Raw genomic sequence first — 19374 nt, forward strand, 5'->3', positions numbered from 1 at the left:
TTTTGCAGTCCGGGTCCTTTATTTCTTTTTCTATATTAGGCCATGAATTAGCATGGAACGGGCTCCAGCAGCTCTGGCTCTTCCCCGTTAGACCTCACAAAGTGGGCTTCTGTGGGTGGCGCAGGCTGGCGCTTCAGCTGAACCCAGGCGCCCTTCTCCTCGGCGTCCTTTTCCTTCTGACCGTTCTCCACCCGCTTCAGGAAGCCGTCTCTGCTCCTCCAGTGCTTGATGTGCTCAATCCGCACACTGATCCTGTTGGCCAGAATCTTACCCTTAACTTGCTTGTTTACAGAGATGCCCACGGCGCTGTAGACTCTTCCGGTTTGCCGTGGTCACACTTCCGGGGCATTCCTTTCTGAACAGTGCCCATTCCCTTGATGTCTACACCGTCACCCTTCTTGTAGATTCGCACATGTGGCCAAAGGAACAGCTCCATGTTTCCTAAAAGGCCTAGAGAACATATACCGAGTGCCTTCCTCTTTCCCTTTGTGTTCATCATTTTGTCGAGTTACAGCCGAAAGCAACTTTTTTTTTTTTTTTTTTTTTTTTTTAAAGAAAACAGAAATCTTTTGATGCTTTGCAAGGAGGAGACAGCTTTTCCTCCACCTTTTCAAATGGCATTCTGTGGAGGGACAGCTGTGGTGCTTTTACATGGCATTTCAGATTCTGAGGAGGAGGAGTTCTGATATTTTCCTCCTTCCTTGAATCTAGTGTGTTACCAGGGAAACAAGCTGCCTCCCAGCCTCCTACTAGCTGGCCTGCTGTCAGTCTCCAATTTGGAGATGTTTATTTTCCTAGTTTTCTTCCCGATTCTGTCCGCTTTTGCTGTGGAATTTGAAGGTTTTCAGTTTATTCTGCCTTTGAAATGTTGCTCCTTTTATGATGTCAGGCCATGGTTTATCTACAGTAACCTTCTTTCTCTGAAGGCTGTGCCCAGACCCAACACCTTCATTTGACTAGTTCTTACCTGTTTGCTTATTTCTCTTTTACTTTCACTAACAGATCTCTCCACTCTTTTTAGATCCTTCATAGTTAACGTAACTATTGATATGTTTGGCTTGAGCACTATTCTTTATTACTGTTGTTGATATATGTGCTATTATTAGTAATTCTCTTTCTTTTTTTCTTTATTCTCTTTTCTGGCTTTGTGTGGTTGGGTTGTTTGTTTTGGCATCCAGTACTGAGTATAGGGCTTTAAGCACACAAAGCGGTCTTTGCCACTGAGTTACACTGTCAGCCCTCCTGTCTTCCTTTAGAATTTGAGCATTTTGCAGTGTTCTATTTTAATTTATCCCATATCGTATCTATTTAATAGTAATTTCCTCTCTTCTCCACCCCCACCATCTCTTTTGGTGGTGATGGTAGGTTAAACCTAGGACTTTGTGCATTTAATAAAAAGTCTACCACTGAGCTAAACTTGAGCCCAATAGTTACTTTATTTAACCCTGTATCTTTTTTTTTTTAAGTGGGTGCTGTAAAGATTACCTAATACATGCCTGTTAACTTTTTCTAGTCTTTCAGGACTAGAGAGTGTGGAAATCTTGTTACCATGCAGGTTTGCTTTTCTCCAGTGAATTGGAGTTCCATTTTGTGCCTTTGTAATCTCAGTAAGATGATTGAAAAACAGACTTAGAGGGAAACTCATACCTGCTAAGGAGACTGAGTGTCTCAAAGGAGAATAGAGAACTGAAGACTACAAAGATGCTACAGGAAGTTCCTCAAGCTAGAGGGAAATGATACAGGAGACAAGCTGAGACATGAAGACATGAAGAATGGAATAAATGCAAAGACATGCAAAGGAGCCATGATTAGTGTATGTCAGAAAGTGCGTAACTGTGAACTCTATGCCCAGTTGCCAAGCTGGACCCCTCAAGACTGTACACGATTTATCTGGACTATACTCCTTCACCCTGTACAAATCACATGACAGGACATAGCGCACAAAGAAACTCAGCATACTTATATTAAGTATTACCCCCAAGCGAAGAGCACCCTAACTCACTGTCCTTCACCATGGGCAGCACTCTAGCTACTACGCCGCCAGCTGCCCTTGTTCAGGGTACTCAGAATACTATGATTTCTAACTCAGTCTGAAAGATGGTTCCATTCACTGCCTGCCATTCTATTCTGTTCTGTTCTAATAGACACAGTCTACTACAATATTCAGTGTATATAAAAGGCAATTATATAAACATAGTACTTAATTATTTATATTGGTGTAGAAGACCAAACCTAGAGTCTTGCATACACTAAGATGATACTTTATCACTAAGCTGTAGCCCCATACAAACACATAATAAATGTGACTATAAATAATACTTATATGCAATTATATGCACTATATAAAATGACTGTAACTTAAGGGAGTGTGAGACACACAGGCTTGAAGGCAACTAAACATGGACCTTCATAATCAGCTTTGGTCCCTACCTCTTGATTCATTCGCCAATACTGATTGATGTAACTAACCTTCTGGGTATTCGATAACCATACTTGAAAAACAAAGTCAATGAAACTATATGGGGGAAAAAAGTGAAATATTTAAGTCAACGCCCTGTGACTGAGAATCCCTGGGAAGAAGCTGTGTCTACAAAGGTGACCACCTCATTGAATCCTCGTGGTGTGGGGAGGTTGAGCTGCTAGAGCTCTAGAGCTTACTTGCAATTCACCTCAGGCAATCCCAGACTACTAAACACTCTTCCTAAGCCCCACCCCATCCCTCAAAGCCCCCCATAGGTCCATAGGGAGTGGTATTATTGGGAGGTGTAGCCTTTTTGGAGGAAGTGTGTTATTAGTCATGAATTTTGAGCCAGTTTTATGAGCCCAAGCCAAGCTTAATGGATCAGCTGTTCTCCTGCTGCCTGCCAATCTGGATGTAGAACTCTCAGCTCCTTCTTCAGCACCATGTCTGCCTGTGCCCCATAGTGCTTCCCACCATGATGATAATGGGCTAAAGCTCCTGAACTGGAAGCCAGCCCCAAGGAAAGGTTTCCCTTGTAAGAGTTGCTGTGCTCATGGGGTCTCTTCACTGCAGTAAAACCCTAAGACAGCCGAACTGTAGATGCAGGATATGTGATGTAAATGTATCCATCGGGCCTGAGTTCTCCAAGATCCATTCATCTCTGCGTTGTGTCCGTTTGTACTTTTGTGTCATGGTCTCAATTTGCTCTTAAAAGGTTCTTTAGTGGGGGGGGGGGTGATACCACATTTGTTTTGGGGTATAACGATAAGATTTATGATGCAGTTAGGGATTATGCCGGGCTGGCAAAGAGGCAGTAGTGGATTTTTTTTCCCTCAGATCATAGCCTCAGTAGCCTCAGGAAGTTGGCTAGGAGTTCTTTATGTGCTGGGTAACTTGAATGGCAAGTGGACATTGTGGGCATTGTGATTTGAGACTTACCAGAGCCACTGGAGGATATGGCTGACTTTACTTTTATTATGCAAACAGCTTGTGTCCTCTGGGCTGTGGCTCCACATCAGTCCTGCTTCTCAGCTTCTGCTTTGCCGTGTAGACCTGTCTTCCGCTGTGTTTCACATGGCGGTGTAAGATCTCACTTTGGCCTCATAAGTACGTAGACTCTTAGAGTTAATACTTGTTCTGTTGGAGGTCAGCCTGGAGTTTAGAGAGCAGTTCTGAGGAGACTCTGTTCCTTGAGGGGACGCAAGGGCCTGTGGGTCTTTTTCTCAGAGGCTTCTATTTAGTGCTTCCTTTGGCTCATTGGTGTTCCTTCCATCTTAGAACACAACCTGCCCTGTGGCTCCTCTAGGAGAGTGGACTATCTTTGTACCCCACCCATCCTGCTGGGGTCAGAACCCTTGCAGTGGGAGGGAGGGCATGCATGCGTCTTCTGCATTTTGTAGCAGGCATGGAGGACGTGTATAGACCTGCACTTCTCTGCATCTCTGCACTAGCCTTGGTGTTTATGCTTTTTGTCTCTAACAGCCACCTCCGTAGTTCACTTTGGACACACTTCTCTAGTGGCGTCTCTGTGACTCCAGCCTGCCGTGGAGCTCTACTGCTGGTGGCCAAGGGCAGTGCTCTGTGACCTACATCTGTCCCTTATGTATTTGGAATAACCAGGCAGGAGCTGCTGCCCTCTTCCAGCCATATGAAGGGTTAGCATAGAGGGTACTGGGGGGCGGGGGAGGGCTGAGCACCAGCAACTAGGACTGGAGCACCAGTGTAGAAAGGGTGTGGGAAGTGACTGTAAATGTAGTAACCAGAACACTCTGGAGTAATCAGGTATCTTAGTTAGGGTCTCTATTGCTGCGATGAGACACCATGAAACCATATAAAGGAAAACATTTCATTGAGGCTGGCTTATAGTTTCAAAGGTAAGGTAATATCGCCATGGAGGGAAACATGGCGGCATGCAGGCACACTTGGTATGTTGGAGGAGCTGAGAATTCCACATTTGATCTATAGGCAGCAGAAGCAATTGTGTGCCATCCTGGGTATAGCTTGAGCACAGGTGACCTCAAAGTCCACCCTCAGAGTGGCACACTTTCTCCCTTGAGCCACACCTGTTTCGCCAGGGCCACACCTCCTAATATTCCCACTTATAGGCCAAGCATTCAAACACATGAATTTGTGAGGGCAATTTCTTTTCAAACCACCACACCGGGGTAACTCTGAAGGTCAAGAGAGTCTTCCAATAAGCCCAGAGGAAGGACAGGCTCTGGAGGACAGTCCCAGGCCCCGGTGCTCTGGTCATCCCCAGTGTTCCTGAGAGAAAAGGAAGAGAAGCCCACGTAACTCACTGATCGCTTGCTGTGTATTCCAGACCACATCTTTCCTCACGGGTGGCTCTGTGCTTTGTTCTGTCACAGGATGGCTGCCCAAGTGACACTAGAGGATGCACTGTCCAATGTGGACCTCCTGGAGGAGCTGCCTCTGCCCGACCAGCAGCCCTGCATTGAGCCCCCACCATCCTCGCTGCTCTATCAGGTAGGTCTTGGGGCAGATATGATGCAGCTGGCTGCTCTGACCTCAGCCTGATGGTTTGTTTGTTTTTCCCCCCATTTCCCTTCAGCCAAATTTCAACACCAACTTTGAAGACAGAAATGCGTTTGTCACCGGCATTGCAAGATACATCGAACAGGCAACCGTCCACTCCAGCATGGTAATGTTGTCTGTTTCTTTGTTTCTGTCTTACAGGTGTCATACTTGAACAGCAAAAACAAAAACAAACAAACAAAAAAAACCTACAGATTTTCTAATAGACTAGGTAGAGGGGAAAAAATGAGAAAAAAATGTCTTATGGTTTTAAGGAAGTCTTTGCTTTTATTATAGAAACAATGCATGCTCTTTTAAAAAATTTTTAATCTCAAACTGGGTGGTGGTGGCACACACCTTTAATCCCAGTGATATACACAAGCAGAGGGAGTTCCAGGACACCTAGGGTTACACAGAGAAACCCTGTCTTAAAAACAGACAGACAGACAGCCAAGCAGGACTTTGTCTGGCCCACACAAATGCCAGCACTGCAAGGGAGCCTCTTTTGCACAGTGAGCTTTCTTTCTTGGAGTCTGTGCTTACATATGTCTGATGTATACTCATGGGACTTGGGTTTTCTAAGTGAATTCTGTCGTTGTAATTAAGTATGTTAAGGGTTTTGTGAACATCTTCAAATCATGTCACCAGAGAGAAAACACCTTTGATGTCTGCATAACCCATTTTGCAGTGTCCACAGGTGACCACTTCTCTACCTTTTCTCTGTTGTCCCCTTTTGTGCAGTAAAGAATACAGTGATGAACATGTTGCTTGATCAGAATTCACAAATGGCCAGCCAGTACTGCAGCAGCCTTTATCTGTATACATCTACACACTTTTATCCCCTCCCCCCACTCCTGGGCTCTCCTGGGTACCAGTTGGTGTTGTTCACAGGAGCCCCATCCAGGTAGTGGAAGTCTCCAGGAGTCTGGTCGTCAACCATGCCCAAGTAGACATAGGTGTACTTCTTCGAAATACATGAGGTGACCTCCGTCAGCATTGGTTTTTTTTAAAGCATCTTAAAACCATTGCCAGATTTCTAGACACGTCTTTAAGAACACCTGTGGGCTTTCACCATTTTTACCAAAGCAAATGATATAGAAGTAATGGAACAGAACATCAAGAAGCAGGTTTTAAAAATGATGGTAGACCTCTTCCTGTGGACATCGTCCTTGAACTTTAGTGCTGTAGGAAATATTCTGCCTCTCTCTCCTGTATATCCTGGGCTAGCAGGACCTGCCTCTGGACCCTGTCTGAACCAGGAAACTTGGTGTGACTGGAAAAGAAGCTAGGAGCATGCCTTCACACCCTTAGTTTCGGGTCTGCCTTACAGGCAGTTACTTATGGCTCAGTGGGGCCACCTCTGTGGCAGCTGTCCTCAGAAATGACTGCATGGTCACCCAGAATCCTTTGCAGCCTGCTGAAGCTGGAAGCGGGTGTTTACAGTCATTACGGTGGTCTGGCATGTACAGTGTACCTCATGTCAGGCTGCCGTCTCTCAAAGGGAGTAGGGAGGGCACCTTGTAGGACCACCAGCAGTTTGCATCTCCCTCTGAGCGTGTTCCCCTGCTTGTGTATTTTGCAGAACGAGATGCTCGAGGAAGGCCAAGAGTATGCTGTCATGCTGTATACCTGGAGGAGCTGCTCCCGAGCCATCCCTCAGGTGCCTTGCCCTTCTCTACCACACCTGTCCCAGTCCTACACGGCCGCACAGACTCTCGCCCCTTGTGGGGTTGTGGAGTGCCTGCTTCAGCTTGATCGAGCCTGACCTTGGGTTTCTTCCTTTATGCTCAGGTGAAGTGCAATGAGCAGCCTAACAGAGTTGAAATTTATGAGAAAACGGTGGAAGTCCTTGAACCCGAGGTCACGAAACTGATGAATTTTATGTACTTTCAGGTAAAGCATTAAAATAATTGGAGGGGTTTAATGCCAAAGAGTCAGGACAGTGTGGTCTACGGCACAATGGCCACACCAGGCAGAGGAGGTCAAAGGCCTCAGCGGTCTTCAGAGTAAATAGTTCTCTGTGTCTCACCTCTCTTTTAATGTGGGTTTTTATCCTGCACAGAGGCTCACATTCATCACTTCCAATGAAACTAGCAGTCTGTGTCTAGTTTCTCAGCTGTTTTCTTGTCTCCTGGTACTTGCTACCCCTGCACTTGACCTCCTTTGACTCCAGTTGTGGTGGGCAAGGCCACATGGAAGACACTTGCTGGTCCTTTCAAGTAGTGGAAATACCTAAACCATTTTTAATGGTAGCTTTCCTTGAATTTGTTGTTGTTGTTTAATTTGAAAGTTACCAAGAAGGCTCCCCTCTACTTTCATCTCTGACAGTGAGCCATCAGTATTACAGATGTCAAATGGGAGCATTTTGCTCATTAAACTCTCTTCCGTTGTTGGCTGTTGCTGTAACAACATACCCCAGTGAGGCCGCTTAAAGGAGAAAGGGTTCATTTTTGCTCACAGTTCAACAGTGGAGTCCATTATAGCCGGGGACTCAAGGCAGTAGGAGCTTTAACCACCTGGTCACATCACTGCCATAGTCATGACACAGAGATAATGCACACTGTGTCCCAGCTCCTTCCTGTTTCTACAGCCCAGGATCTGCCAGCCAGAGAATGGAGCAACTGTAGCTCCCTTAGTTAGGATAAGCAAGGTAATCCCCAGTGGGCAAGCTCGCAAACCCATCTCCCCGATGATTCTCCAGTCTGTCATTTGACAGTCAGCAGTAATGGTTCCCATCGCAGTCGTTTCGCTGGGATGATCAGCAAACTTTTTACTTTAGTAAGAAGTGTAATTACTAAACTGCAGAAGAAATAGCAAAAGAGTAAAAGGCATGGACATGGCTCAGCCAAGCGTCTCTATGTGAGGCAGAAGGTGATCCTAGAGCTTCAGAGAGAAACAGTGACTGAGGGACTGTCACTGGAAACTTGGACGTGAATTTGATAAGCTGCTCACCAAAGCTCTTCTGCCTTCCCTTTTGTGTGCTCAGAGAAATGCCATCGAGCGTTTCTGTGGGGAAGTGAGACGCCTGTGTCATGCTGAGAGGAGGAAGGACTTTGTGTCTGAAGCCTACTTGATCACCTTGGGCAAATTTATCAACATGTTTGCCGTGTTGGATGAGCTGAAGAACATGAAGTGCAGTGTGAAGAATGACCACTCAGCCTATAAGAGGTGAGCGCAGACTTGCAGCACGCAGTGGGCCTACCCAGAGAGGACCTGTCTCAACCTTACAGTTAGCATATCTCCTACGTGCTAAAATCATCATTAAAAAAAAAAAAAGAATTGTTTACTTACCTATTTTCTATGAGCACACTGTAGCTGTCTTCAGACACACCAGAAGAGGGCATTGGATCTCATTACAGATGGTTGTGAGCCACCATGTGGATGCTGGGAATTGAACTCGGGACTTCTGAAAAAGCAGTCAGTGCTCTTAACCGCTGAGCCATCTCTCTAGCTCATCATTTTGATTGATAGCAGCTACATATCAGTCTTGGGACTGTGAACACATGGTGCCCAGAATAAGGTGCAGGAGTAGCTGACAGTTTAAGGGTGTCTGGTAGTTTTACACATCTTGAGTGGCTTGGACCTTTTGGGTAAGTATCAAATGGTTTGGGGGGAATCTGGGTGCTCAGTACCCTTGAGATAATAAACATATACATCTGTCACTGTGTGGAGGTGCTCACCCTAGGGAACGTTTTGTTGTGAGGAACATGGGCATTTCATCCAAGGATACCAAGTCGCAGTCCTCAGAGAAGTTGTCATCTCCCTCATTTGTCCCTTGTGTGCTGAGGGACCCTGGCACTTCATCGCAGACATGAGGTTGTGCAGTCTTGCCCCATGCACAGTTGGCAGGTGTCTAGGATCACACTGGGCATCCCAGGGCCTCTGGGCAGCCGGCTCTTTTCTATGGCAACTTCAACTTCCTTTTTTTAAGGCAGAGAACTTCTGGAAAGAGACCAGGAGGAGTGTATTAATCAGATTTTGATGTTGTTACGATGAAATATCTGAGGTCCAGATTTAGGGTGGGTCTTCTGACCATAAATGATGTAGGTTTAGGGTCAAGAAAACCCTTCATAGGTATACCAAGCTACTTGGGTTTGACTTGATTTGAGATGTAGTCAGGTTTACAATAAGATTAGTAATCACGACCCTTTGTATTTTTATATTCATCCATATTCTTTATCATTCATATTCATCCCTCCCTTTCTATCTCTCTCTCTCATAATCATTTATTTTATGCCCAGATGACAGCTTTCAGTACACAATGTGAGTAAAATACAAAAATGGTGAGCCTTGACTGTAATTGAACACAGTGTCCTCAGTTTATTCCTTCCTTGGTTACCATGTCTTCTACCCTATCGTCTACTGGAATCAATAATGTGGCTACACTAAAAAACAGAGTGTTACTATATTGGTGATATGATTGAACAATAGACACGTTTTCAAGTACCAATTTTTAAAATTTTGATTTAATTATTTTAATGAAGGAGATTTCGTTCCACAGTTATCATATGTTGCTCATAGTCCAGTATGGCTGCTTTCCCAATTTGCATCTGGTGCGCATAAAGCCGCACTCTTTCTTAGAAGTAAACATTCAGGTTTCCAGCGATCTTTTGCATCATATCTTATGGCCTTCTCCCTGTTACCTGGCCATAGCCACTGCAAGGGAGACACATTGTCATTTCTTAAAAAGTTCAGGCTGATCATGAGGAGGAAAGGAAGTGAATTCATTGTGGATATGATCCTTCCTTTCTGAACCGTAGGAGTTTAAGATTCTGGGTTGCACAGCTAGCCTATGGGCAATTTCTGTTACATGTAAAGATTTCTTACAGTTTCTCCACATAGACTCAACATGTGCCTTTGAGGATTTTACTGTGTGAGCCCTTTTGTTTGCCTCACATTGTGCAGCTGAACAGTTGGCAAATCTAGGACTCTGGGAAGTTCTGGTTGAAGGTCTTACTGAATGGGTGTAAGGGAGGGGCACTTACTTCTTGTTGGAAATAGTGGTGGCCCAGGGAGGCTTGTGGAAAGATCCTTAACAGTGCATTTCAGGGCTTTTTGGAGTCAGAATATGCATAGACAAGACTTTCTCTGACACAGGGACTAGGGGTTGAAGCTTTGGCCCATAGATAAAGGTAAGGCATTCACCTGTGTACAGGAGAGACCAGAGACATGTAGGTATTGATTAAGTCCATTGGGCATGGACATCAGAGTACGAAAGCTCTCTGGAACTGTATAATATACGTCTGAGTTGGCGACGGAGTTGGCGACGTATATTATATATATAGGGCAAAATCTTCCCCTAAAGTCAAGGTCAGAGAGGTTGAAACACATATTTCTGCTGATCACTGCAAGTAGAAGAGAATAGTGATTTTTCACAAGTTCGTCATGGGGCCTCTTCACCCCACCCCCGACCCTCAATCAATTTATGGATATATTTTAGAATTGACTCTTTTCTTTCTAGGGCTGCTCAGTTTTTACGTAAAATGGCAGATCCGCAATCCATCCAGGAGTCACAGAATTTGTCCATGTTCCTGGCCAACCACAACAAGATCACACAGGTAAGGCCTGTGTCCCTGCGCGCCATTGACATCCCGTGTTGCTGGTGAGAATGGAGTGGGCGGTAACTGTTATCTTTTCTCTGCGTCAGTCTCTGCAGCAGCAGCTTGAGGTCATTTCTGGCTACGAAGAACTCCTGGCCGACATCGTCAATCTGTGTGTGGATTACTATGAGAACAGAATGTATCTGACACCCAGCGAAAAGCACATGCTTCTCAAAGTACGTGTGTAGAGGGGAGGGTACAGCCTTTCTCCAGGATAAACCACAGCCGTACCAAAGGTTGTACTTAATCTAGAATCTTTTCCAACCTTTTTTGGTTCTCGTGGTAGTCATGTATGTAGATGGAATCTCTTGAGTATACACACATGTTCCCTTTGCTCAACACAGTTGGTCTGGGGCACTATCTGCTGAGTATGCCTGCTGCTCCAGCTTGTGACACATCCTTGTCAGGCAAGCACGTGATGAGTAGTCTAAGATAGCAGACACGTCTGACTGCCTGCACTACGTGATCCGAAAGCCCTTGTCATGTTCCCAGCACTCACTGGGATTGTGCAGATGGCTGTAGCCAGATTGAATTTATTACATAGTTTACATAGACACTGAAAGTTAGGTTTAGAAGTAATGCTGTGTGTTGGATAGTGTGGTTCTACAAGAGCCTTGTTACTCAGGTGAGGCTAGGCAGTGCTGCTTGATTTTTAGCAACTAGCTGGGAAACAAAACTACCCTTTGTAACCCAGTTTCAGTGAAGAAAAGGATGCACACAGGCTGGGAATAAAAGCAGTACAGCTTAACACACACTGTCACAGTTGCTGTGGGCTGGGTAACTACTGTGTCTGCCTGGGTCGTGTCAGAGGTCAAGGTTCTTCATTGTCTGTCTGCCTGCCCTTGCTCCTGATACTCCAGGGACTATTTTAACTCCAGCACTTGGGTTTAGAAGGCAAGAGAGAAACGTGTGGCATTACTGTGTAACCCTCTCATGATCCTCTCGTGCAGTTGCTCGTATTTACTACTACACTGTCCTCTGCATGTCTAGGGAGGAGGCTGAAGGAGCCACAGGAGGCCACATATACAAGAGAAAAGGTTTTATCTTCGAGGGGAGCTCTTTATTTCAGAGTACCACTGAAGGAAGGCTGATTTGTGATCTCAGAGTTACCTGCTCTGGCGGCGTGCATTCGCACGGTCCGTTCACAGGTCCCTGCGATATCTTGCACCATTTTGTGGCTTTGCAGGTCATGGGATTTGGTCTGTACCTGATGGATGGGAGTGTGAGCAACATCTACAAACTAGATGCCAAGAAGAGAATCAATTTATCCAAAATAGACAAATATTTCAAGGTGAGCTTCAGACGTATGTATACATGTGTTATATGCATATAAAACATATATATATATATATATATATATATGAATCTATACATACATAAAATTTTTTGAAAAAATGCTTTTGCTTAGTTCTGAGCATAGATGATAAATGTCTTTATGGATATATGCGCTGAATTTTTACAATGTGAATCCATGATTGTGACACACATGACATGAATTAATCTCCCTTCTGAAAAGGTGGCTGCTGTCCCCTTCGTGGCACACTAAATATTAAAAATAAAATGGCTTATCTTTTTATCGCGCCTTCCCCTCCCTGGTCTCATTCTGCAGACGCCACTTTTAGTATGGGACGGTGTGCAGGAACTCTGTCACTCGGTCCTTTAGCCGCCCCCTTCACATGATTCCCTTCTCAGCCGGTTCACGCCACCTGTCCTATTGCCTCCGTCCCGGGTGGAATTATCGCCCCGGCGTCTTCTTTCCTCCACTGCCCAACACAAACTTCTCTTCAAAACCTGGTAACTTTTCAAATGGTTTATATAATAGATTCTCAATTCACAAACCTTCTACACAATATGATTACATCCAGTAGACAAAGATACAAGCTGCCCTTCCATATCAGATAAAGACCTATAGAATCCTTAAAATGATCATAGCTACCGGTCGCCAATTAAGTCCACCTGGATCGAGCTCATCCTTCTCCAGCTCCATCTTGATCTCCCTCAGTCTGTTTCTCTTCCATTTCCCTACCTTCTCTCCGCCCACGCCCACCTCTCCCCTGTCCAATCTTGTATCGACTTAACATAAATCTACACCTTCCTGCTCCTTGCCTCGGTTTTCCCTGGGTTGAGTACTGTAGAAATGGCATCATACGATTTTTCTCTCTCTTTTGCATCTGGCTGCATATGTCCAACCTTCTGTTTGTGAAAAGAATCCCCATGGGAGCCTATGGGGAGTGCTTTTATTTTGTTTTGTGCTAGAACCATTTTAGCAGAATGAAATAAACCTGCAAGATCCAGGAAGAAAAAGGTTTGTGCCTCTGAGTCTTCCAGTAAGACCTGTAAACACAATGGGCATTGATCAAGCTGGGTTTCAAAGTTCTCCTGTGTGTTTGACCAGTGTTCCTCTTTCCTGCCAGGAAATAATGGTTACAGAGAAATTAGCGTTTCTGTGCTTCTCTTCTCCTTCTGCTCTGGAAACATTTGAGGAGGAAATTTCAGGGCAGCTCCATAGTCGCTTGTTCTGAATCCTCCACAGAGTTTGTTTAGTTGCAGACAAACCCCTGCAGAGAAGGACTGCAGGATTGCACGCAGTACCAGGAGATCGTGATTTTGAAGTCTAGCTCTAATAGAAAAAACCTGTAGATATGTAATTTTATACTAGACTCACATAACTTTTCTTTTACACTACACATTATTAGCTAACATCTCTACATTGCTTTTTTAAAGTTTCTATACAGGTATATCTTGTATACTTACTGTCCTTCCTTTTATTCCCCATAAATATTAATTTGTAAATTAAGTAACATTTGTAGGAGGATCAGTTACATCAGCTCTGAATAGATTTTTTTTTTTTTTTTTTTAGTGCCAGCTGCCAATCGATTATGTGATGTGAATGTTATGTGTATGGATAATTTGCCTTCATGTATGCCTGTATAACTTGTGTTTCTTTTATTTGTGTGTATGTATGTGTGGGATATGTACATGTTGAAATAGGTGTGTGTGTGTGGATGTACATGGGTGATGTCAGATGTTTCCTTCTGTCTCTTTAACTTAATTTTGAGATAGGATCTCTCCCTGAACCTAGAGCTTTCCCCAGGCTGGCCAGGCACTGGGCTTTAGAGATCCACGCTTGCCCTGCATTCTGCTTTCCCATGGTTTCTGGGGACCTGAGCTCAGATACTAAAGTAAGGATGACAGGCATATATATACTCACTGGACATCAACCTCACTGTGTTCTTATGGGCTGATACTTCCTGATGTGTCCCTGGTGCTTTTTATACCATGAGCCTTTGTGTGTTCCTTTTCTGCTCTTTTTCTGTTGATTTGCAATTGTCTGCATTGAATATATGTTTTAAGAATATTTGCAGTGTAGGAAGCACGGCTCCCAGAAAGCATTAGAAGACCCAGAATTGGCTTTTTGGTTTCTTCAGAGGAAGGAAATGATGCATTTTCAACTGGAAGAGGGTAGAGTAAATGTTGTCTAACAGTCTGGTGATCTTTTGCTGTTCTGTGGAGCCAGTCTCCTAAATCCCAGCCCATCCAATTCCTGGGCATTGTTTAGGTCCTAATCCTGAGCCTTGTCTCTCAGTGACTAGAATGAAAAATGTCCCACCAATAGAATCTGTACCTGTTATAAATCATTCATCCTTAGGCCTTGCCCCGAGCTCTGTGTCAACCAGTAGAACTTATTCTTTCTGTAAAGGTCACAAGTACGTTGCTATTTTACGAGGGACTTTCAGTGTAGCTGTCCCTGAAACTTCTTTACGGGAACTGCATGGAGAGACTTTTTTCCTAAAGTTTGACTGTGTTTAAACGTGTAACAAAATTAAACCAGAGGACCAGACTCCAAAGTTTTGATCCAGTCTGGCTGACCAAGTCTGGCTCTTTGCAGTTGTCCTGTTTGGGGTAAAATCTACAAGGACACCTCCATCACCAACCAGCTCTGCCATAGTGTACTCCCCCCTTTGTGCCTCAAACTCTCCCCCTAAGCAGTTGACAAGTAAATCCAGTTTACGTTTACAGTGTACACTGTGATGTCTTGATACATGTATCCTCTGTGAACTAGTTGAGTTCATCCTTATTTTTCATGTAGAGAGCATTTAAACATATTCTAGTAGTGAATGTCCGGCAATGTAAGATTGTTAACGTCAGCGTTAGATCCTCCAGTGCTGAAACTTTATGCCCTTAGACTTCATTTCCCCTTTCCCTTCCTCTTATTCAGGTTCTTTGTTTGCCTTTGCAGATGGGGGCTGAGCCCAAGGTTGCACACTTGCTAAGCATGTGGCTCTATCACTGGGCTGTGAGAGCCGTTCTCAGCCCCTCTGCCCTTCACTCGCTTTATGGTCATTTGATCAACAGACATTCTTGATTTCACTGTGTCCTCAATGGTCATTTATTGTGTTCTCTATAGTCAGTCTTTTCATTTGTATACACTTTAAGGCACCCCAAGGATCTTCTGCGTTCCCTTTGTGAAGCACGCTGTCTCCTTGTTCATCTGGATCTATAAGCCCTCTCTGGAACTAGCTCCATGCTTGTTTGTGTGTGGTGGGTAACAGTTGACATTCTTGGGATTTTTTTTTTCTACTATGGTTATTCACTTTGCCCTGCTTATTTGTTACAGAGACGTTTATGTCTCCATTGCTCGACAGCCTTTCCAGCTCATAAATTAGTCTGTGGGTCTGACCTGGCCTCTTTGTCTTGTATTCTGGCTTCCTTCCTTGATGAAGGGCCACAAATGGCCGCTTTCTTCCAGGTGTACTTATTCAGAAGACGATCTTTTCCAGTCTTATTTTTTAAGATAATCTTAGATACGGTTAGGATTAGGTAGCAAAGGGTATTGTAGTGGGTCCAGGCCAAAATATGCGTTAAAGATCAAGAGGTTTATTGGGGGAGGGACGAGAATGAAAGGCTGTCTTGGAGATATGAGAAAGAGAGATGGGGGTTGGGGTAGAACTTTGATGTTCAGATGTTGTTCCTGGGCTGAAGCTGGAGCATCTCTCTTGCACCACAGGACTCTGAGCACAGCGAGCAAGCCCCGCCCCCGCCTCCTGGGCGTAGGAGCTTCACCACACGCTCGCCAGCTCCTAGTAGGCGGTACTGTTCTCCTGTGTTGGCACCTGACCTGGCTATTTTTGATAGGCGTGAGCTCTTGCTTTGCTCTCCCGCCCTATGTCCTCTCTGCTGCTGCTTCTCACCTTTCTCTATTCTCCATCCCCTGCTCTTAGTCCCTCTGTTCCAGTCTGCCGGCCATGTTCAGTCTACTTCCTTCTCTTTCATCTACAATAAAAACCTTCCTCTTAACCATATCATGGAACAATCATATTATCAGTTTATACAACAATAGGTAGGTAGGTAGGTAGGTAGGTAAATAGATAGATAGACAGACAGACAGACAGACAGACAGACAGACAGACAGATATTGGGCCTTCTAATACATGAACATCATATTCCATCCATTGAGAGAGAGTTTTCTCTAGGATTTTTTAAGGGTAGGATTTTTGCTTTGACGTTTTACACATGTTTTGTTCATGAGTATGTAGCTCTATTGTATATTGTTTGTCTATAAATTTGTATCTTCCAGGTGTTTGTTACAAATATACAGCTATGACTATAGCAACACGGTTAAGTCTTTAGTCAGGTTTATGTGTTGTTTCTTAAATTGGAATTTTTTATCTCTTCAAAGTGATATTTCTACACTGAATGATGTACAACTGTGTTCAGCGCTAATAGCATGAGCTATTTCCCTCATTACTCATTTGGTGACTGGGTGGACTTTGTTCCCTTTTTCTTATGTGAATGCAGCAGCTGCAGGTGGTTCCCCTGTTTGGAGACATGCAAATAGAACTGGCAAGATACATCAAGACCAGCGCCCACTACGAGGAAAATAAGTCCCGGTAGGAGGCTTCTCCCTACAGCTTGCAGAACTCTCTGGGCACCTCCATAGCATGCCTTGGGTGTGGAAGCCAATGTCCCATATGGGGTAGCCTTTGCCTAACGTGGCTGTTTACATTTAAATTCACTGATAAAAGCACTAAACATTTAAATTTCTTTAGAAGAGCAAACGGCAGTTTGAATGTTCAGTGGCCAGCGATGAGCATGTTGGATATTTTTACTGTTGTAAAGATTTCTATCACACAGTGCTAGTTGAGAACATAAAAATACTTTTGTGGACGCAGAGATGTGTCAGTCAGCCCTGGAGGGGAGCAGGGGCTGTTCATGTATATTAACAGAGTTTACAAAATTGTCACCTGAGAGCTAAAGCCGTCCAGGCCTGTTTGTAAGGTCTCTTCGGTCTTAAATGCTTTTTAATGTAAATGGTGTTTTTACAGAAAAAAAAAAGTGAGTGTGTGTGTGTGTGTGTGTGTGTGTGTGTGTGTGTGTGTGTGTGTGTGAGACAGATGTGGCCGAGACACTGTGGTCCCCAGGTCCTGAAGCACACACTCTGTCCCTATGCAGAGAGTGGTCTCAGCTCACAAGGTTCCGTAGCTTCCTGTGACAGCTTTATGCAGACGATCTTACTTACTGTATGTTGCCCATTGAACGTCTCAGGTGTTTTACTGATTTCCTGGATGCTCATACCAGTAACCAGCCCATATTAACCACTTTAGCTGTGATTTAAACATTGTATTCCTCCTTCAGGAAGTCAGCCAAGCTCTCCTAGTGAAAACTATGTGGTACCAGCTTCAGGTTTTATAGGCTCCTAGCAGTCCAGTGGCTTCCCTGCTGCAGGGAATGCTGTACCTGGGCACGTGCTGGCGCCTCTGGTCACACGCTCTCTCCATGCCCAGGTGGACCTGCACGTCTTCGAGCAGCAGCCCCCAGTACAACATCTGTGAGCAGATGATCCAGATCCGTGAAGACCACATGCGTTTTATCTCGGAGCTGGCGCGTTACAGCAATAGCGAGGTACACACCCGCTGCCCAAAACTAAACAAGGGGAGGTCTGTCCTTCCCCCCCCCCCCGAAAACCCAAACCTAAATATTTAAAAACAACCTCGTTAGAATTGATGGATCAGTGCAGTTAGCCTTGTCTGCATGTGGTCAGATGTATAAAACACAGCCTTGTATCAGGAAGACACTGGGAGGGACTGGAACTGGTAGAACATGAGCCTAGTGCATATATGACTGTTGGGCCCCAGTGTATAGGGGGTTGCTAATGAGAGGGAGGAAGGGGAAAGAGACAGGGTCAGAGAGGGAAAAAATAAAAAAGACAAGGAAAAACGGAGAGGGTGGAGCCATAGGAACTGGATGGAGAGGGAGACTGAAGAAGTCATCTTCTAGTTTATGAGCCTTGTCATGGGTAGAAAGGATGTCAGTCCCATGGCCTGAAATAACTGGAGCCTCTAGGTTGGTACAGGAGATACCCTCTGTGGATCTGGATTGGGTTCATTTTCTCTGCCAGTTAGAGAATTAAAAGTCAGGAGAAATCGAGCACAATAGGTAGCATCGGCCAGTGGAAAACACTTTCATTATAAATGAGCATACACCGCAGCAAGGCACACAGAAAGATTCCCTAAAAGGCAGAGGGTGGACTCTGAAGGGTTCTAGGTATACTGGACGAGGGCAGTCTTCCCGTTTAGGGTCGGTCATTGTACGTTAAAGGGAAGCTGATACACCCGCAACTATTCTGTCTAAGTGTGTCTGCTCTAGCCTTGAACTTGTTGGGCTGCTCTGCTTGTAGGAGCTCAACTGGTAGATAAAATGCCTGTCTGGACTTTGCTGTTCCCGGCCAGGTCTTCTCAAATTAGGAAGGTGAGGACTTTTGTTACCCACCTGTGGTACCTTTATTGGCCCCTCGGGTTGTTTAACTCTTCATTCCTTAGTAAGTGCTGTCTGGGAAGTTTGGGCCTAGAGTTGAGCTGGGAAGAGAGGGTCCACAGAAATGGGGTCTTTATAATTTTCTACCATTCTGTAGTCAGGTTGCCATAACTTTTTTTTTTCTTTGACACTTTATTTTACCCATCGAGCATGGCTACTAGGCTTGTGGGATAAACAAGAGGGTAGTTACAGCCTTTGGGAGGATCTAGCCAGGAGGAGCATGGAAGCTACTTCTGATCTCAGTGAGCAGGCAGTGATGTCAGTGATCATGTCAGTGGGCAGGTGATGTCAGTGATCATGTCAGTGAGCAGCAGGCAGTGATGTCAGTGATCATGTCAGTGGGCAGGTGATGTCAGTGATCATGTCAGTGGGCAGGCAGTGATGTCAGTGATCATGTCAGTGAGCAGGCAGTGAGTCAGTGATGTCAGTGGGCAGGCAGTGATGTCAGTGATCATGTCAGTGGGCAGGCAGTGATGTCAGTGATCATGTCAGTGGGCAGGTGATGTCAGTGATCATGTCAGTGGGCAGGCAGTGATGTCAGTGATCATGTCAGTGGGCAGGCAGTGAGTCAGTGATGTCAGTGGGCAGGCAGTGATGTCAGTGATGTCAGTGGGCAGGCAGTGATGTCAGTGATCATGTCAGTGGGCAGGTGATGTCAGTGATCATGTCAGTGGGCAGGTGATGTCAGTGATGTCAGTGAGCAGGCAGTGATGTCAGTGATGTCAGTGAGCAGGCAGTGATGTCAGTGATCATGTCAGTGAGCAGGCAGTGATGTCAGTGATCATGTCAGTGGGCAGGCAGTGATGTCAGTGATCATGTCAGTGAGCAGGCAGTGATGTCAGTGATCATGTCAGTGGGCAGGCAGTGATGTCAGTGATGTCAGTGAGCAGGTAGTGATGTCAGTGATGTCAGTGAGCAGGCAGTGATGTCAGTGATCATGTTAGTGAGCAGGCAGTGATGTCA

At 45.0% G+C, this 19374-nt stretch overlaps 1 protein-coding gene across 1 annotated transcript in view; it reads left to right on the forward strand.

The window, feature by feature from the left end:
- The window catches only part of CYFIP1 (cytoplasmic FMR1 interacting protein 1), an 87261-nt gene that overhangs the window by 24809 nt on the left and 43078 nt on the right, over positions 1 to 19374 (forward strand). The window contains exons 2-11 of the mRNA XM_080914257.1: positions 4831 to 4948; positions 5034 to 5123; positions 6579 to 6656; positions 6788 to 6889; positions 7983 to 8164; positions 10458 to 10554; positions 10644 to 10772; positions 11783 to 11887; positions 16396 to 16487; positions 17382 to 17499. Coding sequence (XP_080770383.1) covers positions 4832 to 4948; positions 5034 to 5123; positions 6579 to 6656; positions 6788 to 6889; positions 7983 to 8164; positions 10458 to 10554; positions 10644 to 10772; positions 11783 to 11887; positions 16396 to 16487; positions 17382 to 17499 — 1110 coding nt within the window. The 5' untranslated portion in view covers position 4831. The remainder of the gene's footprint in view (positions 1 to 4830; positions 4949 to 5033; positions 5124 to 6578; positions 6657 to 6787; positions 6890 to 7982; positions 8165 to 10457; positions 10555 to 10643; positions 10773 to 11782; positions 11888 to 16395; positions 16488 to 17381; positions 17500 to 19374) is intronic.

This window comes from Micromys minutus, assembly GCF_963924665.1.
Source record: "Micromys minutus genome assembly, chromosome: 3".
NCBI classification, from domain to species: domain Eukaryota; kingdom Metazoa; phylum Chordata; class Mammalia; order Rodentia; family Muridae; genus Micromys; species Micromys minutus.